Genomic DNA, 25,301 nt, shown 5'->3' with positions numbered 1-25,301 from the left:
AAGTCCAGGGATGTTAACTTGAGCTCACCGGGCAGAGGCTCTGAAGACCCCCACCCCTGTCAATCACTGGGCAAGGGCCCCTCTGGGTATGTAGGTCCCAGGCCTGCACTGAGCCTCACCAAGCATAGCAGCAGGTGATAGCTCTTCAGGAGGCAGCGTTGGTGTGCCCCCAAAGCAGAGGAATCCCAGGGGGTGTACATGGAACCCTGAAAGCATTTGTCAGTGTCCATGCCAAGTACCCCCGCTCTCAACCTCCCAGAGTGCCCTACATTGTGGGGCTATTGCTCAGAGAGACTCAAGCAAAGGACCTGGTCTTTCAGTTCTCCCCATTCATCACTGGCCTTTATCCCTTAACAGGCACAACAACACATCGGTTGCCTGAGAGTATAAGCCCCTCTCCCCCAGAAATCCTAGCCTTTCTTAACCACAGTCAGGACAGCATAAGATATTTTGGTAAGTAAAATCGGGCTCATATTCAGATGTTTTCAAAAGAGAACTGTAAGAGTGAATTTTGAGCTCACTTTCTCTGAATGCTGTCGCTATTGAGATTTCTGAAATGTGGGGACTAGGGTGTCACACCTTCCCCTTTCCTTATATAGAACGTCTTCTGTCTCATAGGTCATGTCTTTGTCTGCAGAACTGACAGAAATTGCTTTCCAGTGTTTTAGAGTAATTTTAATTGGTTAGGAATCACAGTGGTAAAAATTATGAAACCCAATTTTGCGAGCAGTGTGTTTAAAAGCTTGTTTTTGCAATTCACTTAATTTTATCATATCTTTCCTTTCTGTGGAGGTTGAAGCAGGTATGTTCTCATATATGTGTTTCTGTAATGTGTCTATGATGCGTGGTGGGGGTTCCCCCCATTTTTAGCATTTTTAGCCTTGTATCAATTGCTTCGTAGTCATTTTTCGTATGTCATTCATCAGAAATCCTGCTTACGTGTTCTCCACAAAACCAACCGGACCAACCGGAAATATAAATGAAACGTAATGAGGGCGATACTGTAAGAAACAGTGACATGGGCAGAAAGCGTAGAAAGAAGGAAGTCGGACATGGAGTCGATGCTTTAAATGCACAAAGCTCATTTAGCTACTCGAATATCTTGTGTTTGGTCTTCCCTGCAGATTTTCTTTGGGCAAATAACTGTATTTGGTTGAGACCCTTTGACAAACCTCGCTGAGCCCAGAGTCAGCCAACAGCACGGCTTTTATTTAGTTGGCTGGGAACCAAACTCACACCTTTCCATCCCAGAGTTTCTGGGGACGTGGGGCTCTGTTCGTGCAATGACTTGGTTATGTGTCTCTCCACCAACTCGGACCTTCACCTTCTTTGTCTTTACATCAATAGGATTTTTGTTGAAGAAGTGAATGAGTGAGTGAATGAGTGAACGAGTGAATGGCCAAAGAGGTAACATTTCATTGCCTCCTGTGTGTAATCTGTCTTCCTGCTCAAGTCTCCCACCCACCCCTGCCCTTGAAGACACCGCCCCTGCTCCTGTGCTCCTGGGGAGCATGGTGGCCTGTGACAAGGCTGGCTCCCGGCGCCTCTCAGTCATTTCTGCCACAGCCGGTCTGTTCCTGGCCACTCGCCTGTGGGAACCTGCTTCCTTTCCTTTCACTCGGAAAGCAATCTAATGGACGATTTCACACTAATGTGCCGGTGCCTGCCAGGAGCTGAGGTTGTTATGTGCATTTTAACAAGGACAAGTAAAGAAATTGATTTCTAATTATAGGACTGAAGGCATCATAAAATAAGATATTTAGGAACAAGGGTTTCCAGGGCGGCTCTTTCGACTCTGTGGAATCCTGCCCGGTTGCAGGTAGGAGGGAAGGCTCCATCAGGTGGAGCACCTCATCGGGACAGGGGTAGGGTGGCCGCCGTGGTTTAGGGGCAGGTGCCTGAGCCTCCTCCCAGGAAGGGCTCCCTTCTCTGCCCCCTGCCGCCGGGCGACCTACCTCGGGGTCCTCGGCTTTGGGGACTAACTGTGTCAGCACATGTCATGCCTTCAATGCTGGCACACAGTAAAGTCTCATTTGAGGTATATATTTTGCCTTTAAAATATGTTGAAGGGGCACCTGGATGGCTCAGTTGGTTAATCATGTGACAGTTGGTTTCGGCTCAGCGTGGTGGGTTCGAGCCCCTCACTGGGCTCTGCACTGACATGGCAGAGCATGCTTGGGACTCTCTGTCTCCCTCTCTCTGCCCCTCTCCTGCTTACTCTGTATCTCTCTCTCAAAAATAAAATAAAATAAAATAAAATAAAATAAAATAAAATAAAATACTTTAAAAAATATGTTGAAAATGTTCCAAGTATGTGAAACAAAATGCTTAATGTAGTCCTTAGTGACAATTCACTAACACAATCTATTCTCTATCTAGCAGGACATGATTAGGGTTGATGTTAATCTTTTGATTCTTTTCCTGTAAAACTCTGCCGTGCAGAAAGTCTTACATTAAATTTCCAAGTCAGTGAGGTCACCTGCTAACCTTTTGGTAGAAAACAAGCCAATGCTCCTGGGCTGTATTGTCATCTTTTGGTTTTAAAAGACCTCCGAACTATACTGTTTAAAATTCTTATACACCCATGAGTCATTTATTTTTCTGCTTGGGAGGAACTGCGGAGATGCTCAGAAGTAAAACTTTTTCGTGTACTTCAACAAACCTCATGGCAGTGACTTCAAAAAAGCGTAGTTCTCATGGTGTCATGACAGAGAGATTGAAATTTACTTTTTCATGATTAAAGCCTGTGAGCAAAATTTACATATGAGGGTCCATGGTGACCCTTTAGACAGACATTCTCAATCTTCAGGTTGGTGGTGGGGGGTGGTTTCCATGAAGCTACTGGGGGGATAGCCTGAGGTCGGGCGGCAGGTGGGGTGGTGCTTTGGCTTCAGCAGGTGCTTTGAATCCCAAAGGGATTTGAATCCCAAATCCATCCAGGCTGGAGTTGCAAGTGTTTCTTTCTTTGGTGCCCAGACAGGGGCCTCACAGCTTCCCTTTGGACGCCCTGCAAACCCGCCCTCAATATGTATCTTCTGGGCTGAATCTCTGATTTGCCGCCCAGGACATGTTTGCCCAATTCTAGTTCCTTCTTTCGTTGAAACAATTAGCCTTGCTTGGCCTGACTCCAGGACAGGTTTGTCAGGTTGTGTTTTTATCTCTCAGCACAGCTTTCATTCTTTATCGGTGCTTTTCAGCCAAGCAATCTCTTAGCTTATTTTTATCTCCTTCGCTTCCTCTACCTTTTATCTGCACTTTAAATGAAGGACAGGAAATGGCAATAGTGTGGAGGGGGCTTGTGAAGATCGCGAATTTCCCTCACTGGGTGGCCTTGCTGCTTCTGATAGGTCCTGGTAAGATCCAGATGATTGTATCGGAAATGCCAGCCTGATGAAGTCATTTCCCCCCTCCCCACCTCGCCCCACCCCCGTGTTAGTTTGCTAGAACTGTCCAGACAAGAGACTGCAGGCTGGGTGGTTTGAGCAGCAGAAGTGGTCTGGAGCTGGAAGCCGGAGACCGTGTTGTCTGCAGCGGTGGCTCCTTCTGAGGCTGGCGGGGGGTGGGGAGTCTGCCCCGGGCCTCTCTCCTCACTTCTGGGGGTCTCCTGCCATCGTTGGCATTCCTCAGTTTGTGGACACCGTACCTTGATCTCCGCCTTCATCTCCAAACGATATTCTCCCTGTGTGCATGCCCATGTGCAATCGGCCCTTTTAGAAGGACACCTGTCATGTGGAACGAGGGGCCCGCCCCGCTGTGGTGTGACCTCATCTTAACTAATTACCTCTGCAGTGACCCCGTTCCCAAATAAGATCACATGCTGAGGTGCTGCAGTCAGGATGGCAATCTATGAATTTTTTCTGGGGGTGGGGTGGGGGGAGACACAGTTCAACCCTTCCCCCCGCCCCGCCCCAAACATCACCTGGGTGCATTTCCAGCTTTTTAGAGAAATGCCATCCCCACGACTCTCGTTGCCGTCTGCACTTGAAACGATCGCGGGGCGGGGAGTTTCGGGGCGGTCAGGGGTGTCCTGGGCCAGCCTGGTCCAGGCTGATGGCTCCTGTTTCTTTTCTGCCTGGAGCTGCTCGACAGGGCAGCTCAACGCCCACCACGTCTGCCTTTGCGGGTTTTTGTCTGTCACGGGGCAGAGCTGTGAGGGGGGCAGAGCCCCACTTGGGAACCTCAGCCCCTCTCCTGCCCCGCCTGCCCCGTGAGCTGCCAAAGTGCCATTTCTCTGCTCTCCGGACCTCTCTGCCTGCTTCAGCTGGGACTTTGCGTGTCTATTTCTTTTGCCAATTTCCCCCCACCCCCAATTTTTCTTTATTTAAAAAAATGTATTTATGTATTATTGAGGTAAAATATAACACGCTATTCATTTCAGGTGTACGACCCAGCGATTTGATAGATATATGAAGAAATGATGACTTCAGTAAGTCTAGTTAGCAGCTGTCACCCTACACAGTAATAAAATTTTATATTTTCTTTGAGGAGAACTTTGAGGATGTAATCCCTTAACGAGTGCTTGCAGATTTTTTAGATCTTTGTCTCAGATCACTTTAAATACTTCCTTAGTCATCAAGTAGTAGACATTTTACTTTGCACCTAATTTTTTTTTTAAGTTTATATATTTTGAGAGAGAGAGAGAGAGAGAGACAGAGAACACAAGCAGGGGAAGAACAGAGAGAGCGGGAGAGAGAGAGGATCCCAAGCAGGCTCCACACTGTCGGCACAGCGTCCAATGTGGGTTTCAACCTCACAAACTGAGATCGTGATCTGAGCAGAAATCAAGAGTTGGACGCTTAGCCTACTGAGCCACCCAGGCGCCCCTTATGTTGCATTTAAATGGATCCTTTATATTTGAGAGTTTGTAGAAAACTTCTCTATTGAGGACATGCGTGGTCTAGGCACAGTTGGGAATATGTGAAGCTACCACTGTTACCACTTCTAATTAGCTCAAGTAATGGTAGTGCTCCTGCAGATAGCTTGGGGCAATTCTGGCTGTTTAATTTTTAGCCTATTTTAAACATCATAAGAGCAAGTTATTGTCTTGTGCTTTAGAACCCTGGAGAGAGGTCTGACGGAGAGCAGGGGCTGTGGATTTGGACTCTGCACATACGACGCGGTTGAAAATTGCAAGGAGGGGGATCACCAGGGGCAGAGAGTGGAGGGGGACAAGTGTTGGAATCTTGGGGGAGAACAACGTTTTAAAAGGCCAGCAGAGAAAAAAGGACCCTGAATAAGTCTATGGAGGAAGGTCAGAAAGGAGAGAGGACAACAGAAATGTGCAGGGTCACAGAAGGCAAAGAGTGTCCAGGAGGACATAGCATCTAGGACTCAGGGTCAGGAACAGGCGTGGCTTGCACTGTTGGAGGATGTGGCTTGATGTGTGGAACCAGGAGAAATGAGGCAGAGTCGGGAGCAGTGAATTCCTTCCGGAAATTTGAATGAATACAGGTGAAGAGAGGAGGATTGGACAGCACCACAGTTTCCAAACTTGGTTTTCAGGGATCGGGGAGATCCTATTGGGAGCTGAGGAGTTTCGTGTTTGTCCTCTTTCCATGGATTGCTTGCCAAGGGGTCATTTGACATGTTTCTCTGCTCTTTGTAGTTCTGTAAATTGGTGGTTAGGTGTAGAGGCTTGAGCAGAGTCAGACTGGATTATTTGGGGGAGGCGACTGCCCCCAGTGCGGCATCATGGAGACATGAATGGTCTTTTGTGAATTTGCAGACATTGATGGTCATTGCCTGGAACAGTTAATTCATTCAGGGATTACACATATGATTTCGAGCACATTTCTCACTATGAGAGGTTTTATGGAGGTAACTTCCCCTCCCCCCAGTCAGTAGGTACACCCTGCATATCGGCTGCAAGATGAAATTATAAGTCAGTTTCTTTATTCAAAAATTATATACCGACTTCTCTGCTCTATGCTAAGTACTGTTCTAGGTCCCAAGTATAGAGTGGTGTATAAAGGTCTATACCAAAGGTCTGGGCTTCTGAAGCTTATAGTGAACAGAGTAAGGGTCTTGTGAAATTGATGAGTGATATTGTAGTGCTGTTCAAACTGCACACAGGGCCACTACCTACTGAGGGTGGTGAAGGAGAAGAGATTAGCGGCCGCAGATGTGATGGTGGCCTGGGGCAGTCGTACGAGGCACCAGCATACCCTGAAGTATCTGGGTACCCAGGCATCGAGTGGTACTTGGAAAAGGTGATGAAGCACTGAGATAAATTGAAAAATAATCTATCCTGTCAGAAAAATCATATACACAGTACAGAGAATCTCTCATCATATTATTTTGTGATTAAATCACATAAAAACAACACACAGATCAATTTATTAGAACAGACGAAATCCTGTGCCCTGATAACAGCCAGCGCTGGTGAGAGTGTGACAGGAAGGGAGGTCTCATTCGTTGCTGGTGGGCATGTAAGATGGGGCAGCCACATTGGAAGTCAGCTTGTCAGTGTCTTACCATACAATCCAGCAATCAGGCTTCTTGACATTTGCCCAGAGGAATTTAAAACTGATGTCCACACAAACTCCTGCACATGGTTGTTTACAGCAGCTTTATTCATAGTTGCCCAAACTCAGAAGCAACTAAGATGTCCTTCAGGAGGTGAATGGATAAGTAAACTGTGGGCCCTCCAGACGATGGAATAGTCTTCAATCCCAAAAGGAAATGAGCTATCAAACCATGAAAACACATGGAAGAATCTTAACTTTTTTTTTAATATCCATTTATTTTTGAGAGAGAGAGAGAGAGAGAGAGCAAGAGTAAGGGATGGGTGGAGAGAGAGGGAGACACAGAATCCAGAATCTGAAGCAGGTTTCAGGTTCTGACCTGTCAGTACAGAGCCCAATGCCAGGCTCGAACCCACAAACCGTGAGGTCATGACCTGAGCCGAAGTTGGATGCTTAAAGGACTGAGCCACCCAGGTGCCCCAGCATGTGGGGAAATCTTAAATGCTTATTACTCTGTGAAAGAAACCAATCTGAAAAGGCTACATTCCATATGGTTCCAACTATATGACATTCTAGAAAAGGCTAAACTATGGAGGCAGTAAAACGATCAGTGGTAGCCAAAGGTTGAGGGGAGGGAGGGTTAAATAGAGCACAGAGGATTTTTAGAGATGTGAAAATACTCCAGATGACATAATGGTGGACATGTGTCCTTATACATTTGTCCAAACTCACAGGATGTACAACACCGAAAGTGAACTCCAGTATAAACTATGGACTCTAGGTGATTATGATGTGACAACATAGGTTCATATTTGGTAAAAAATGTATCATTCTGGTAGGGGATGTTGATAATGGGGATGTGGCGTGTGGGAGGAGGGAGGAAGTATATTGGAAATCTCTACCTTTCTCTCAGTTTTATTGTAACCCTAACCCTGCTCTAAAAAGTAATCTTTTAAACAGAACAAACTGTGGTCTATTCTCGGTTTATGCTGAGAATTAATACATAACCAAATAGAAATATAAAGTTAACTGGTGTTCATTATTTTCATTTCTATTATTAAGATTTGAATCTTCCCTATTAACGACAGCATTTTGATCCCTATTTCAAGTAGACGTGCTTTCTACTTCCAAGCACATCAGGACACCAGGGTCCTCTTGTGTGCGGGGTTTTCGGGTAATTGTTTTCAGGGTCATTTCCTGTCACCTTACATGTGCCATGCTGGAAGATTAGGTGACAAGCAGCAAAGAGCACAGGAGACAAGGGGAGTTCTGCAGACCTCTTGTGAGTCTCAGTTTTCACCTGCCACCAACCAGCGACTCCGGTGGCCAGGACAGGTTAGCTGGAGGTTACTCGGTGCTTCAGCACCACCTGCCTCTGAGCAGGGCCTGTGAGACTGAGCCCCGTCCATGTCTACTGACAGGTGGGTCTTTACATAGAGCCTGGGCTCTGGAAACTTCCGGGCTCCTTCAATGACAGCTCCACCAGCCCCTGAGACCTGGCTAGTCAACAGCGGAGATGGCCTTCATTGCTCTGTGGATTTGTCCTTTGTACAAGTGTAGACACCCCTCAGGGCGGATCCCCCTTTGTACCCAAGTCAGCATTACAAGGGTCGCTTCCTGAGAACAGCTGTGGTCACACGGGCAGATGAAGCTCCCGAGATGGGTGGAGGGAGGTGCCACAAAGGAAGACAACCAGATGGCAGGCGTGTCTGCACGGAAGACAGATAATATAAGAGCTCAGGGCTGGCCTGCCTCTGTTTCCCCATGGTCTCGCACGCCTCACAGAAAAATGTGTCCCTTTTTCTTTCTTTTCATTTCTTTTATGTTCTTGACATTTTCCAGCACCATGTGCTTGTCCGTTTATTTATATTATCTCTCATTTCTTTCTCTTTTCTCGTCACTTCTTGTCCATCTTAATTTCATTTTAGTTTCTCGTTTGTTTGCTTTAAGCTTTTATTTCCTTATTTTTCCCATTTCTTTTTTTAAAAACTAAAAAAAAACTTTTTTAACGTTTACTCAGTTTTGAGAGAGTGCAAGCAGGGGAGGGGCAGAGAGCTAGGGGGACACAGAATCCGAAGCAGCTCCAGGCTCTGAGCTGTCAGTACAGGGCCCGATGCGGGGCTCGAACTCACGGACTGTGAGATCATGACCCGAGCCAAACTCGGATGCTTAACCAACTGTACCACCCAGGCGCCCCTTGTTTTTCCCATTGCTTGTGAATTTTCTCCCATTTCTTCTGCCCCGCCCCCCCCCCCCCATTCTTGTGGTGGCTTTTTACTTAGAGATAACATGCTTCTTACTGTGTGCTTATTATGTGGGTAAAGTGTTAACTTTGATAAACAGTTGTATGATTACAAATTGAAAAACTGGAATGCTGTGTGGTTTTCTCTTTTCAACAACATTTTGACACATGGAACCACTTGTTGAAGAAAAGAAGCTGCCTTTTGGTGGAAATGAAACTGTTATAGACATAGTATTCTAGTTTCATATGGACAGCAAATCTTGCTGTGTTTTAGATTCAGTATCTTCTTTCAAGTGTGGTTTCTCCTCTCCTTTCCTGTTCCTCTTCTTTTCTTTTGTTTCTTTTTTGAGAGAGAGTGAGGGCAAGTGAGGGAGAGGGGCAGAGGGAGAGAGAGAGAACCCTAAGCAGGCTCCACACTCTGTGTGGAGCCCAATATGGGGCTCAATCCCATGACCTGGGATTAGAAATCAAAAATCAAGAGTCAGATGCTCAAGCAACTGAGCCACCCAGGTGCCCCCACTTCCTTTTCTTCCTCCCCTCCCCTCCCTTCTCCCCTCTCCTCTCTCCTCCTCTCCTCCCCTCCCCTCCCTTCCCCTCCCCTCCCCTCTCCTCCCCTCTCCTCTCCTCTCCTTTCCTCTCGTCTCTTACAACTGGTAGTCAAGAAGGTGGCCCAGAACTACTGATTTGGATATCTGGTGAATATTTGCTGAGTGCTCTGCTGGGTTTTTCAGCTGTGGTGGAAGGAAGAAATATTGAAGGACTTCCTTGGTACCCAGGAATCTAAATAACATGTGGACCCTTACTCTATGTATGCATAAGACATATCTGGAAAATATATATATTATATTTATATATCTGAAAAAAAACTTTATGCATGTATTTATTCAATGGTCATCTTTTCAATGACCATTAAAAATCTTAGCATGACTACAATCTGGATACAATGTTTGAGTCAGCAGCCCAGCATTTCTGCAGAATAGTCTTGTGAAATTCAGCCTCTTGATAAGATCGCTGCCGAGGAAAGCACTAGTGGTTTTTATTATGTTTCTTGTTATATGGTTAACCATGTAAAACTTAAGGGACTATGTGTGAACAAGAATATCCTCCTTTTTATTTATTTACTAGCCTCTTTCAAAAGTCTTTTTCTTACAAAAAATGTGTCCTAAAGATATCATTTATAGCTGATGAACCTGTTAAATAACATCGCCATTCCTTCCGATAGAACTTTAAGGGTAGGTTGCACCTTCACACCCCAAAATCTGAGGTCCTAAGTGTAATCATTTGCTTCTTGTTTTCAGATGATTTCGAGATAGCTGTGCCCTCAGATAGCCACATGGTCTCAGAACCTGGAAAAAATATCACACTCTCCTGTGAGCTTCCAACAAAGTGGCCAGTACAACAAATTACCTGGGAAAAGATCCAGCCCCACCAGATTGACCTCTTGACCAGCTGCAACTTGTCCCAAGGGAAAATCTATGCTTCAAAGTGCCAAAGATGGGTGTCGAGTGACTGTAGTCCGGGAATGACCAGCACCTTCATCACCATGCCCCAGGCCGTGGTCTCTGACTCAGGGCTCTACCGCTGTGGTTTCAGTGCCGGAACGGGAGAAAATGAAACCTTTGTGAGGAGGTTGACTGTAACTGATGGTAAGTACGTGATGCATGTCTTCGAGTGTTAAAACTGGAGAAGGCCAACCACTGGATTGGTTTCTGTTGTCTTTGTCATGACTGTTGTTCAAAATATTAAAAAAAAAATTTTTTTTGCATTTATTCATGTTTGAGAGACAGAGATAGAGCATGAGTGGGAGAGGAGAGCTAGAGAGGGAGACACAGAATCCGAAGCAGGCTCCAGGCTCTGAGCGGTCAGCACAGAGCCCGACGCGGGGCTCGAACTCACGGACCGTGAGACCATGACCTGAGCCGAAGTCGGACACTCAACTGACTGAGCCACCCAGTCGCCCCCAAAATATTTTTTAATGATTGAGTTTCGGTAAATGTCAGTTTTTGAATCTTAGTATTTGCTTCTTCTTTACCTTGTGAATCCATCAATTACATATTTAACGATTACAAACCTTTCCAATTTCTCGATCTGCCACATTCCTGACATTAAAAGAAAAATTTAGTAAGTCTGAAAAGTACTGCAAGTCTCAGTTTGTATAACTTTTATGTTTTTCCAACTGCATTACAACTTCATAATGGTGGTGACTACGTTTCTAAATCCTCGTGTGTCCTCCACAGTAAGAAAATGGTGTTGGATTGGTATTTGCTGAGTCAGTGTTGAGTGGAATTTAATAAATGTTTGACAATGTTACTACTTTGCCAGCTCAGGGCTTTAATTCCTTCCGTTGTTTTCAGCCCCCAGAGCAGCAACAGACTAGCCTTAGGACCTCTTCCTCTAAATCGTATTTCTTTTGTATTAGTAATTTGTCTCCTGTGTCGTAATGAGGCCCTCATTTTTTAAGCTGCAGGCCCCACAAAACCTGTGTGAGAGTAAGAAAAAGTGACTTTTCACTTCCTGAAGTACAAATACAGAGAGGCCTACATAGAAGTCTGGATGGAGGGCAGCGTTTACCTCCTCTCAGGCTCTCTCAGTTATGCCTCTGGGCGAGTTTCATAGCAGAGGAACATGTCAGAAAAAATTATTTTTGCTGGTGACAGAAATTGTATTTCACCTTTCCTTTCCTTTCCTTCCTCCCTCCCTCCTTCCTTTCCTTCCTTCCTTTCCCTTCCTTCCTTCCTTCCTTCCTTCCTTCCTTCTTCCCTCCCTGCCTCCTTCCTTCCCTCCCCTTCCCTTCCCTTCCCTTCCCTTCCCTTCCCTTCCCTTCCCTTCCCTTCCCACTCCCTTTCTTTCATGTGCTTCCAGCCAGCTCATGTGCCTTGGCTTGTGTGGAGACTTTTAGAGCCAAGGTTCCCTGGGATTTATTTGGCTGTCCCTTTATAGACTCTGCTTATACTGCAGACTGCTGTTTATTCCTGCGTTGGAAAAGAAGAAGAACAGAGTTTGTACACACAGCAGCCTCCAGTGCTGCCACTACAGCAGCTGTGTGTGCCGAGGAGGACATTTGCCAAAGGACAGCACTTTCTCATAATCACCTTGGACCACGTGGAAACTTCTTTGCTTCTCTGATGACAGTGAGGGCTGTGGGCAAGGCAGAGCTTGTTCTTAGAACCTCATGCAGGAGCACCTGGGTGGCTCTGTCTGTTGAGCGTCTGACTCTTGATTTCTGGTCGGGTCATGATCTCACCATCCGTGAGATCGAGCCCTGTGTCAGGCTCTGTGTTGGTAATGCTGAGTCTGCTTGGGATTCTGTCCCACTTTCTCTCTCTGTGCCTCACCATCGCCCCGTCCCCCACCCCCTCTCTCAAAAGAAACATTAACAAAAGAGAACTTGATGCAAAAGAGGGTTGATGGAATATGTGGGGGAGAAATGTTAACAGTTTCTTCATTTTAAATGTTGACTCCATTCCTTCAGGCACAAATACAAAATATTTCTTACCTTAAAAAAACTTGTATTACAGAAATGTTTTTTAAACCTGAAGAAGAAACACACACACACACACACACACACACACACACACACAATCATTACTCTTCTCTCAGAGACTAAGGCAAGGAAAAGTTCTATTCAGAAAAATATCATAAAGAACATTTCTCAAACACATAGGAAATAAGATCTTCTCTGCCATATGTTGAAAAAAATAATTATAAACATCTTAAATCATAGAAAAAATAGAGGTAATACACTTTAGGAGATACAGTTATTTCACTTTTACTAATTAATAAAAATGTCTTTCACTCATCCAAACATGACTAAGTTTCTTGCACAGAACAATAACATAAGCGATCAACGGTGTTGAAAATGAAGGTGACTGAAAGTCATGGCCAATATTGTTAGTGTCCACGTGTTTTGAACACTTGCAAAATGGCTGTTTGACATTCACTTGGCAGGTTAAAAGAATATCAACAGGGCTCATTAGTAAAAAGTTAAAATTGATGGAAAATGCCAGCTGATGACCCTATATTTTGGTTTAATTTGATTTTAAAATAAATGTAAGTAAAGATTGAAAATTTTAAAAAAATCGGATGGAAAGCCAAATAGCTCACTTACATCTGCTCTGATGTGATTTGATTATTTCAAGTCTTGAGGCTGTTTGGTCAAAAATCAATGTAGGGATTAAAGCAGAGAGACAGGTATAAGATGTGGTGCAGATTTAATTTATTTCAACTGTCAAGGGAAAGGTGATTGTGACACAAATTTTATAAACTGCTATGCATCCTTTTGTTGGCTCCCATCAACTTCTTTTATAGGATGCAAAGGAGAGATTTTCATGACTGTCATATTCTACACACACACACGCACACACACACACGCAGGGCTCTCCCCTGATTTTCGTGTGTGTGTGTTCATCTTCAGACAAGCACCGAGTACTCAGAGGTCAGACACAATGCCAGCCAGTGTGCCATATATACAGTTCTTTTTTAAGTTTTTTTTTATTTTGTAAGTTTTTATTTATTATTTTTTTTAACTTGTTTTATTTTTTATTTTTAAAAATTTACATCCAAATTAGCTAGCATATAGTGCACCAATGATTTCAGGAGTAGATTCCTTAATGCCCCTTCCCTATTTAGCCCATCCCCCCTCCCACACCCGCTCTAGTAACCCTGTTTGTTCTTCATATTTATGAGTCTCTTGTGTTTTGTCCCCCTCCCTGTTTTTATATTATTTTTGTTTCCCTTCCCTTATGTTCATCTGTTTTGTCTCTTAAAGTCCTCATATGAGTGAAGTCATATGATTTTTGTCTTTCTCTGACTGACTAATTTCACTTAGCATAATACCCTCCAGTTCCATCCATGTAGTTGCCAGTGGCAAAATTTCCTTCTTTTCAATTGACAAGTAATACTCCATTGTGTATATATACCACATCTTCTTTATCCATTCATCCATCAATGGACATTTGGGCTCTTTCCATAATTCTGCTATTGTCGATAGTGCTGCTATAAACATGGGGGTGCATGTGCCCCTTTGAAACAGCACACCTGTATCCCTTGGATAAATACCTGGGAGTGCAATTGCTGGGTCGTAGGGTAGTTGTATTTTTAATTTTGGGGGGAACCTCCATACTGTGTTCCAGAGTGGCTGCACCAGCTTTCATTCCCACAGTTCTTTTTCTAAATGCCCATTTATTTATTTTTTGAGAGAGAGAGAGAGAGAGAGAGAGAGAGAGAGAAAGGGAGAGAGTCCCAAGTAGGCTCTGCAGCAGCTGCACAGAGCCTGACACGGGGCTCAACCTCACAAACCATGAGATCATGATCTGGGCTGAAATCAAGAGTCAGATGCTTAACCGACTGAGTCATGCTGATGTCCCATCCAGTTCTTGATATATTTTGAACAGAGGGAGAACATGGCAGAAGCATGGGCTGAACCCGAATTTCCTATTGACTATTCTTTACTAAGTGGAAATAAATGTTTGTGTCCTGTCCTTTGCACTCAGGACCTGGGAAGTAGTTTGAAATATCTCCAGACTGGCTTTTCTGAATTTAAAACTTGTCTAGAGCATGGGGCAAGGAACAGGAGGAAATGTGTGTTTACTGATGGTGACCAAGATTATTTTGGGCCCTTTATATCTTCTAGATTGTCATTAGTCACGAGAAAAGCATTTTAGTTTCACCAAAAGAATTTGTGAAGCTGTTTAATATTAACCAAGTGATGTTCAGCCTACTATTGTTTCAGCCGAGCTTATTGGTTATAAAAAGAATGAGGATCAAAGAAATGACATGAGCTCTCTCAGAAGGTTTCCGGAGGAGACAAGTTTTGAACAAACTTCTGTTCGCCACTGCCGAACAGTGTTGTTACTCGTGGGTTTGTCCAATCCTCCTCTGCCAATGAGGCCACTCAGCGGAACCACCAAGTTTCAACTGATGATCAGAGCAGAGAACAGAGACAAAACAGGGTATAGGAAGTAACACAAAATATGCACAGGAACGGGGGAGGAGGGACGAGGAAGTTGTGTGTGCGTGACTGCAACCAAGTGACTAGGTTGGTACAGAGATTTTGAGTTGGGGGTTAATATCATTAGTATCAATTAGGTGATAACTTGGTGTGATTCTGGGTCTCATGTAAGAGCAATGACAGCCATTATTGATTCTTGACCAAAATAGCAAAAAATGATATTCAAGGAAGTGTAAGTGAAATCACTGAGTACAGAATCAAAAAGAGAAATGTGAGACAGAGGAAACCAGCTGCCACTCAGGGCACGAATATTTACGTTCTCGTACTGAGCTACCACAAGCTGGGTCTTTGGGCACAAAAAGGAGCCCACTCCAAGCAGACAGATTTCAAATGGTGCCTCTCTGGGCAGGCAAATTAGGAAAAGGTACCCCTTCCTCCAGGCTGGTTAAGACCCCAAAGCTGGTACGCAGGCTTGGTGGGGGGCCACAGGCCCCTTATGCTTCTTGGCTGGGACAAGGCGGCCTGGACAAGGGCAGAGGGCTAGTCTGGTTGGAATGTCAGCTTGTACCTTCCATGGCCTTGCTAGTCATTCACACTTTCTTACTTTCCCTCTTCCCAACCAACCTACTAATTTTCACCTCATTTACCTCCTTTCCGTTAGGATTTCTGTCAGATCTCTTCCATGTTCACAACTTTTCCACATTAGCCCCAAATGGCTTCCCTGCTGTTGAACTATGAAACATTTTGAATTTCTCAAACTTTTATAACTCTGGAATTTATACCTTTGAGTCACTCAATAATTGCACCTGTTTGCGACGGGTCCAGACACTTAGGTTAGGAAATTACTTGAGGTTTGGGATTATGGCATCTTTGTCAAAATATCTTTCCAGAAGATTTTCAATAAATGTTCTTGACTGATTCTTTGTATGTTAATATTTTTATATATTCTAGTATATGTCTCTATATTTTAACATATTCTAAAACATGTCCATTTTATTTTCAAGTTTTGTAGCTAGATTATTTCTAGCTACACTGAATCATTTGAGGTTTAATTGCTGATCAGAGAAACCTAAACTCTGAGGAGATCCGTTGCAATACTCGAGGAGAAAACTTGCATGAAATTTGTTTACATTTATGTCTTTCAAAAAATCTATTTCCTTTAATAGGAAAGTTTAGTTTTCTTGTTTTGCATGTTTTGTATAAATGGCGCATAATTGCGTCACTGGACCTGGTGGGTGTGGCTTGCAAATGAAAATGACAGAAACGTTCACTGGGAAATCATGGGGCCACAGCCAAGGGAATCCTCCCACGTTTCTTCAGTGAGGTGGAGGGTTGACAAAGAGGCAGGAGCATAGAGGAATAGGTACTGTAGGTTACAAATCTTGCCTGCACACAGCTTGGTGGAGTTTCCTGACTGTGGGACTCTGTTCCCAAGTTGGCTGCAAGAACAAGGAGGAAGAGAAATAAACTTGGTTTATTTCTTTGGCCTTTACTTTCTGCTAAAAGACAACCAGTTTGCTCCCAGGTGATTTGATTCCTGAACAGTTTCGGCTTGTAGACAAGAGAATTTTTTTTTAGGGGTCCATTTATCCAGAACCTTCTGTCCATCCCTGTGAATTCATGATAGATGTGAATACTGTAGGCACGGGGGTTGTCTGAGCCGAGATGTCCTGGAATGCCAGATACGTTTATTTCCATGACATAGTGTTATGAACTTCAGCTTTTGAATATCTTCACCTACATAGAAAATAACATTTCTGACAGTTCCTTTATATAATTAGAACCACAGCAAAAGAATTCAAGAGCACTGGTGTCACTGCTCACAAGTTAAAATAGCCTCTGCTGAAATGGATCAACTCCAATTTTCAGCTCAGTTAAGTTTTTAAAATTCTGGATGATAGCTGGATATCCAGACAAGACATACTGTTTCCAGCATCACAAGTGAGATGATTGCTCAATCATGGCCTATTATGTCTCTGTGTCTTTATGGATACCTCTGCCCAAGTCAGTTCTTTTAGGAGACATTGCATTAAAAAAAAAAAAAGGTAGATAACAAGTTAGTTTGTTTTGTAAACCCCAGGTATTGATTTATTCATCATTCCTAATGCACAAAATCCTGGAATGTTTGCCTGCAGTCGTTTTTTTGTATACATACCATATTTGTATAGATAAACAAGATAGCAAATTTGAATAATAATAATGACAAGTTAGCATCAGAGAGAAAGAAATGCCGAAAGACCTCATGTTAAGTTGATCTGATGACACTGTTACACAGAAGCATTGTTGGGTGTATGCTCCTACCTCATGCACGTTTACTTGCTTTACACGACTATAAACAATGTAAATTAGAAAGTACCTAATCCTAGGAACTACTTTTCTTTAAGTGATCTTTATCCTCACCTGAATTTCAAGCAATTTTCACAAAGTTTCCCTCTCCCTAGCAACTTAGAGCACAGAGAAGAATTCAAGTTCAGACAAACGTACTGATTTTCTTCCTACTTAAAATCCCTGTCCAGAGACCTGCCTAATGACTCTTAACTGCAAAACAGCCATTTATACACTTATGTCACGCGTGGGATTTTTTTTTTTTTTAAGCATCTGGGAATTGTGAACAGCTTGTGGTTGTCCCTGAGAGCCTTATTAGGGACTGAACATAGATGATTGTGTGAAGTTTTCCCCAAAGGCAAATGGAAAATTACTTAAAATTTAAAAAATAAATAAATAAAGGTCTTCATGTGAGACCAATGGCATTTCATTCGTAATAGTGATTCCAGCTTTAAGTGTTATGATTCAATTAGTCAGGTAACTACTAGCAACTTCCACTGAAGTATTTCAAAGATGCACTGAGCTGACTCTTGACAAATATTGACATACACTAGGTGACCGAATAGGTTTGCAGAGGACTGTGTTATTTGAAAGGCCAGGAAATGGAGAATACACATAGATCTGTCATTTGTAGAGACACATCTTTGATCCTCAACTGATATCTTAGAAGTTATTTACACTCCAGTGATTCAGAGACTTTTTAAAATTGAAATATAGTAGACATACAGCATTCTATTAGTTTCAGGTGTACATCATATTGGTCCAACGATTATACACATTATGAAATGCTCATGACAGTAAGTGTAGGTACCCTCAGTCACCATGCAAAATTATTATATTATTATTGACTATATTCCCTATGCTGCACATTTCTTTGCATGACATTTATTTTATAATTGGAAGTTTGTACCTCTTAATCCCTTTCACCTATTTCACTCATCCCCCACCAACCTTCCCTCCGGTAACCACCAGTTTGTTCTCTGTATTTATCTATTTCTGTTGTTTGTTTGTTTTGTGTTTTAGATTCCACATGTAAGTAGAATCATATGGTATTAATCTTTTTCTGATTCATGCATATAAATATATATATAGTTTTATATATATATATATATATATATATATATAGTTTTGTTTTGAGTTTATTTATTTTGAGAGAGAGAGAACGCCAGTAGGGTAGGGACAGAGACAAAAGGGAGAGAGAATCCTAAGCAGGCTCCACGCTGTCAGCAGAGAGTCTGATGCAGGGCTCAAACTCGTGAACCGCGAGATCATGACCTGAGCCCAAATCAAGAGTCAGACACTCAACCGACTGAGCCATCCAGGCACCCCTGATTCAGGAATTTTTAAGAGGAATGTTTCCAACAGAGATATTTTTGGATACCTTTTTAAAAATAAATATATTGCAGTATCATTGACTACTCTAAAATTTATTTCTGGAGTTAATTCAAAATAGTTCACTTTCACTAGAACTCAAAAGTAACTGCAATGTTCAAAATCTTTTAAATGTAGGAGTAGCATTTTATTTGATTAACCCAGAAGAAGAGATTCTGCCTTTCGTGGATACAAGGTTGAAATGTTAATGCTCTCAATTGGATTGATGGGGACTGAGAAATGGCTTTAGAGGAGATGAATAGTGAGTGAACTGAAAAATCCTTATTATCACTATGACAGACATGGCAAGTCCCGAGGAGATACTGAGACGAGGAGACCACATTAACAAAAGGTGGGATGTTTTCTGTGGCTTCCAGCTGAAGAAGTTCAAGGATACAATGCATTTGCACATGACCCTCAAATGGGTACCACATAGGAGACAAGTTCACAAATACAGAAAAATACAGGCTTGCAAAGTATAATTATTGTTTGTTATGAATAATAATGATGTTAATGTGCCTTTAGTTTTTCATGACTTAGAGCACTGGATAAATCCTTCACTTTTTAAGTCTGTGTGTGCATGTACATTTGTAAGTTAAGGTGTCTATGAGCATTTGGCAGCCGGAACAGTGTGCAATCTGCCATCTGTAAACATTCAGTAAATACATGTGATGTGTGGGCAGTTTTACACTCATGAAACACACACACACACACACACACACACACACACACACGCCAAGTCCCAAGTACTTTAATCAGAACAGGTGGTTTTGGTTTTATGTTGACTACTGTCTTCTCTTCCTGATTCAGTAAAGGTTATCAGTTGTGCCATCCAGGCATGCAATTCCTACTTTAATCAATGGCTATTTTTTAAAAAAGAGGGATCAGAGGGGTAATGAAACTAGATCATAAAGCTGCAGGTTTTTAAATTATTACTATAGCTTTTGTTTCTTATAGCCAAGCATTGGCTTTCATATATTTGTAGAGTGCCTACTAAACATTTTCATCTTATTTACTTTTATTTTTTAAGTTTATTTATTTATTTTGAGAGAGAGAGCAGGTGTGTGCCCATGAGCAGGGGGAAGGGTAGAGAGAGAGGCAGAGAATCCCATAGAGGCACCATGCTGTCAGCGCAGAGCTCAACACAGACTCATACGCCGTGAGCTCTCACAAGCCATGAGATCATGACCTGAGCCAAAATCAAGAGTCAGATGCTCAACCCAGGCACCTCAATAAACATTTTTTTAAAATAAAATGAGTTAAAATTGAATATTTGGAGGTAAATATTCAGCCCAAAGCTTGCAGTCTCTTTTGTATTCTGAAAAGATCTGTACAACATTTATAACACATTTATATATAGGTCTTTATAAATACCATATAGTTTGAATTTTAAAGATTTCTGAAGATCCAAGGGAAAAATTGTAGCAGTTATAGGAATTAAATGTGACAGGCTTGTCTTGGCTACTATATGACAAACTCATGGAGGTGCTTATATGTGTCATTCTAAGAATTTACTGGTAATTATTCATTCAGTTGCCACAACAACTCTGTTGTTATCTGCATTTTACGATTGAGGAAAGTGACGCATGGCGAGATTGAGTAACTTATTCAAAGCTCCAGAGCTAGTGAGCAGAGGGGCTAGGGTCCGGAGCTGGGGAGGAGGACTTCAGAGTTCTTGTAGTTAACAGCAGCGCTATATCATTGCCCCAAGTGAAAGAAAAAAGTCAGCACTGTCATCAAAAGACGCATCACAGAAGAAGCTGCCCATGGAGAGTTCCACAGCCTTGTCTCCCCCACGCCCCCTGTTACCTACAATAGATTTCAAACTGAACCAACATATAGAGTGAGTGTAGGCAAAGGAATGGGAGTCTGGTCTCCCACAATGTTGTTCCAGCTCTGTGTGCTTAGTTAGTCTGGCACAGGTGCTATGTGGGGTTCTCTACTGACTTGTCCCCTCTTCTGAGGCCTGTGGGTGTTAGGGAATGGTGTGAGGGAGGGTTCCTGCACAGTCACATGAGGGACGAGCAAAGTCAGGTAGCGGGTATTTGGGTCTGGAGGGGAGTGCTAGTGTCTGCTGAAGTCAGGTGCACACCAGGAACAGATGAGGGCGACTTGAGGAGTAACCTCTGGACGAAGGAGAGTCAGGGTTCTTGCTGGAGAGAGGTGGTGGCAGCTCAGCTCTCACGTGGCTTCTTGGCTTTGGCAGAGCGACTGCCCCCGAGGTCTATACCAGAGCTGCCCACTAGACTCTCCCCTTGTGGGGAAGCACGCTCCCTTGAGCAGCTTCCTGGGAATCTGCTCTACATTTTCAAGGGCAAACTTCTTCCATTTTACCCTCCTCCCTCCTGTTCCTTCCTCTCGAATCCTCCTCTCGCTCTTGTTCTTGTAAAGACCATTGAACCCAGAGCTGGAGTTATAAGGCATCAGAATTCTAGTTCCTCACCCTCAAGGACAGAGAAGGCTTAATCTCCAAAACCCCCCAAGAAAATCAAAAGTTTATTTTATATATTAAAATATTCCAAATAGTTGCATTCGCTCATATTTATGGACCTTAATATCAAACAGCCAAATATGTAAAACATTGAAATGGTATATCTACTGTGTTTACTGCATGACAGAAATGTTTATCTGGATTTCAATAGAGCATTTGAAAACTTTCCTGTTCTATCCTTGTGGATACACATAATAGTGACACTGTAATATAGAGTTACACTTGGTTAAACAACAGTAATAACGACAGTGTGCTGGGGAATTATAATTAAAAGCAAAATATCTTCACTCCCCAGAAAACAAAGGTAGAAGAGAAAGAAAACAATTTTGTTATTAAATAAGCATTATACCAGAATTGTGATGTGCATCTCAGGCAATCTGCCAAGAGAGTGCAGAGACAGAAATCTCACCTTTCATGGGCCCCACAGATACGACCCGTTACAGATGTGCTTTCAAGGTAAACAGTAACTAGTCCTCAGTTAAAAGGACCTGACAGCACCATTTGTCACACACAGTTCAACCTAAATTCACCTGGTAAGTGGGGTGACCATCTTTGTTGGCTAATTGGTTTTATCCAAAGGAAAAATGAACTTCTTACACCAGTACACGAGAAGGTACTTGTGCACCTTGGAGAAAGGTGTCTGTGGAATGTAGGCTCCTACCCTCCCACAGAATTAGGAGGTAAGAGCACTGTCTTCCTTGATGATTGCATTCCGAAGCCATGGCTTTGAGTTACCACAGCAGAAGAACGCAGAGCCAGATCAGGAAAAGTAAAAGGCACATGGGGCAAAGTCAGAATGACTAACTGATTTCCCAGAGAGAAAAAGCAGGTGTTTGACATAAGCCACATTGTTTGTATAAATAATTCAGACACAGTAAACCACCCTAACCACAGTCAGGGAATGGTAGAAACCCTCCAAAACTCCGAGTCCCCACACACTAGCCAATGGCCAACCTTGTACACAAGCCTTTCTAAGGATAGCGGTCTCTGGCCCGCTCCATTAACTCTTTTCTGTACACTTAATTCACTAAGAAAGTGAGCAAGATTGGTGCAGTTCTTGACATTATGACTTATGACACATCAACACAGTCTTCTTTAAATAATATGTGTCCACGAAAATTGAGGTTCATGAAATACAAGAAACGTAACATAAGACTAAGAAACATTTGGGTGAAAGGATGAGACATCTAATATGATAGAGTAAGCCATGAAAGTTTTCCCAGTAAGTGTCCCAAACCAAAGATGTTCGCCATCCCTATGCCTCGCATGCTGACTTAGATTCCCTTGCCATACACCAATCACTGTAGAGTGCTATGGTCCTCAGTACATATGGCGTCATGCACATAAAGACACCAGATAATGGAGCTAATGCAGTCATCCTATCTCGATTAGGTAAACTTTACGGCCCATCTTAGACTATGTGTATCTCAACTGATGTAAAAAGTTTAAGTTCTTGAGTCATTTGGGAACTATTTTCCATCAAAAGAGGCAAACTCAGTCTAGTATAGCAAAAATTGTACATTGGGTTGGAAACTTGCTTCTCTTGTTCGTTTGCTCCAGGACAATGATTTAGATTCTCTTACATTTCTGTTTGTGTTCTCTTATGTTTCTGTTTCTTATGTTGATTTTTTAGATTTTCTTTATGTGCTATAAGTCTCTCAGTTAAAATCTGATAATGCTTTTATTTTGAGAAAGAGTCATTACTCTTCACTCAGAAGAAGGATTAGAGGCTGATGTCATGGTTCTTCAGTCCTCTGAAAATAATTTATTCGCTAGGATCTTCCTGCTATAAAACAGGGGAAGGCTTCTGAAATGCGAAGAGTATAAAATTGATTTGCACAAAGAAAGTTGACCTTTGAAAACTTGGAATAATATTACCATATCAGTATCCACTCGATGTATATTTCAGCCATACAAGAAAGTTCAACAAACTTTGGGCCGCCATTAAATCCAGTGGTCCTCCAAAGCTATAATTATCTTGTACATGTTTATCAATGCTACCTCTGCCTTTTCCAAGGAAGGTGCATCTAGCTGCAGGAGCAAGCATCCTGCTCCACATGACTAGTTCAACATGAAAAGAATACAAGTGAGTTATTTTTTAAACCCTAATTTGAATGGACATATACAAAATATATTATTAATAATTTATATATTATGTAGTACTTAAATATATAAAGCTCGTCTATATGTTTTATTGAAGCCCCATAGCCACCCTTGGGGTTGATTTTATCATCACTTTGCAATTGCCAAAAATGTGCCTGCGAGATTGTCTTATGATGAGGTCTTCCAGGCAAAAGAATTAGCAGGTAGGACTAGGCCCCAAGTCTTCCTTCCTCGATGCGTTTTTGCAACAAATCAATGTAAGTTGGGTACTTACATTATATGGTGATTACGAATTAGGATTGACCTTATAATAGTGTCAGCTCACATATATCTACCCAGTGAGAATTCACCCATGATGTATCCTCATGTCTACACAGAATGAAGTCTAATAGTTTTGCTTTTCTTTTTAATGAGGTTAGAAAGCAGAATAACTTTTTTGTTTGTTTTAATTTTTATTCATTTATTTTGCGAAAGAGGAAGAGAGAACGCCCATGCGTGTGTGAGTGGGGGAGGGGCAGCGAGAGATTCTCAAGCAAGCTCCATGCTGGCAGCACAGAGGCCAATGTGGGGCTTGAACTCACGTATCATGAGATCATGACCGAAGCTGAAACCAAGAGTCGACGCTTAATCGACTGAGCCACCCAGGTGCTCCAGAAAGCAAGAATAACTTTAACTGGTGTCTACCATGACCTACCCCAGGCTGGCTAGAGGCTCAGGGTCTGTGAGTTTTTCCTAGCAGGTTGTTTAGTCCAGATATTTAGGTTCTGAGTCACTTGGCTTCCTCACTTCCTAACCCACCTCAAACTGTAATAAAAGATAAACAATAGACATTAATGCCTGCTCTTGCCGCCTGGCTCTAAGGGAAGGACCTGGCGTCATTTCTACCATGAGCCTTTCTAAAGGTTTATAACTCAGCCATAAATACTTGTCATTGGCAGGAACGTAGCCTGGAGGGTGGCAGTCTCGGAGTAAATTATTCATTTATATATCTCGCTGACATGCTTTAAATTGTTTTAACTGTATTTATCTTTTTTGATGGGAGGGAAAATAATGGCTTTATGGTTCACGACACTTTTGTCCTCCTATGAATCAAGACAGCATTGGGATGAAAATGAAAAAAAAAATCAGCAAAACAGTGGCTGCTGAGAATACACATAATTCTTTCTTTAAGAGAGGGGCTTGAGGGCTGACATTACTCAGCCCAACATCTATTAGCAGAATTTAGGCAAAAGTGAATGTTATGAACTATTGATTGATTCCCTGAAGCATCCACACCCATTGCTTTTCCTTTTTGTTTTGGTTTTTAGTCACTCAGGGCCCAGCAAGTCGTGTGGCTATACCGGCCTGGTTCCAAGTACTGGGTGTTCATGTTAGCACAGCAGCGGGTCAGGGAAAGAAGTAAAAAGCAGGGTTGACTACAGGCGGGGAGGCTCTACACTGCAGCGTCTCTGGATCTCTGGAGCGTGAGTGAGTTTGCACCTGGCTCCCATGCTCTTACCCTTGTTTCGTACAGGGAAATCTTCATTCTGGTGTGTTTTTTAATTGTCCAGGGCCTTCCAAAACAATATAAGCTCCATCAATCAAGTATGTGGTATAATAAGAAATGTGGTCTCTGCCCCTGGTTCTTTTCACAGAACTCCCAAACTCTTGTTAATTTCCTAAGTGATACGGGTACCAGGAACATCTTTTGCTATAACACTTGGTCACTGTCCCCAATTCCTGACACAAGAGCTTCTTGAATCTCCAGAGCAATGAGTGTCCATTTGCAAGTTAATGAGGCTACTGGTGGCTGGAAACACAGAACGACCTTCGGCATGGAGGGTTGGAGCCAGAGGGATCAGCCACATGATTGGAGGGTTGGAATTTAAAGCCCTTTTCCCCCTGAAAAAGTGAAGCGGTGCTGGGGGTTGGATTAATCACCAATGATCAATGATTTAATTGCTTATGCCTGTCCAGTGGAACCTCCATCAAATCCCTAAATGACAGGGTTCAGAGAGCTTCTGAGTTAGCGAACACATGCAGGGTCCCGGGAGGGTGGTCCATCCCTAGAGGCATGGAAGTTCTATCTGTATTCCAGTAACTTGCCTTGTTCGTCTCTTCCATTTGGCCATCTCTAAGTTGTATCTTTTCTAATAAACCAGTAGTAGGAAATAAAGTGCTTCTCTGAGTTCTGTGAGTCGTTACAGCAAATTGTCCAACCTAAGGAGGGGATCACGGGAATCTTGGATTCATGGCTGGTTGGTCCATCAGAAGTAGGGAGACCTGGATTTGTGGTTGGAGACTGAAGCGGGAAGCTGGGGGCAGTGAGGTTCTGTGGGGTCTGTGCCAACTCAGGGAAAATTAGTGTCAGCAGTG

At 42.8% G+C, this 25,301-nt stretch overlaps 1 protein-coding gene across 7 annotated transcripts in view; it reads left to right on the top strand.

Moving 5' to 3' along the window:
• Window positions 1-25,301, top strand: part of CD226 (CD226 molecule) — a 90,225-nt gene that overhangs the window by 50,816 nt on the left and 14,108 nt on the right. For 5 of the 7 annotated variants that reach the window (XM_047828732.1, XM_047828733.1, XM_047828734.1 and 2 more), the window contains one exon: window positions 10,005-10,352. In XM_047828732.1, the coding sequence (XP_047684688.1) occupies window positions 10,005-10,352 (348 nt within the window). Of the gene's footprint in view, window positions 1-439; window positions 454-3,296; window positions 3,354-10,004; window positions 10,353-25,301 lie in introns of those variants that run through there. The other 2 variants (XM_047828737.1, XM_047828738.1) reach the window with 2 other exon arrangements.

This window comes from Prionailurus viverrinus, chromosome D3 (assembly GCF_022837055.1).
Source record: "Prionailurus viverrinus isolate Anna chromosome D3, UM_Priviv_1.0, whole genome shotgun sequence".
In the NCBI taxonomy this organism is placed as follows: domain Eukaryota; kingdom Metazoa; phylum Chordata; class Mammalia; order Carnivora; family Felidae; genus Prionailurus; species Prionailurus viverrinus.
Note: the sequence above shows the minus strand (reverse complement) of the source record. Positions and strands in the feature narration are given on the sequence as shown.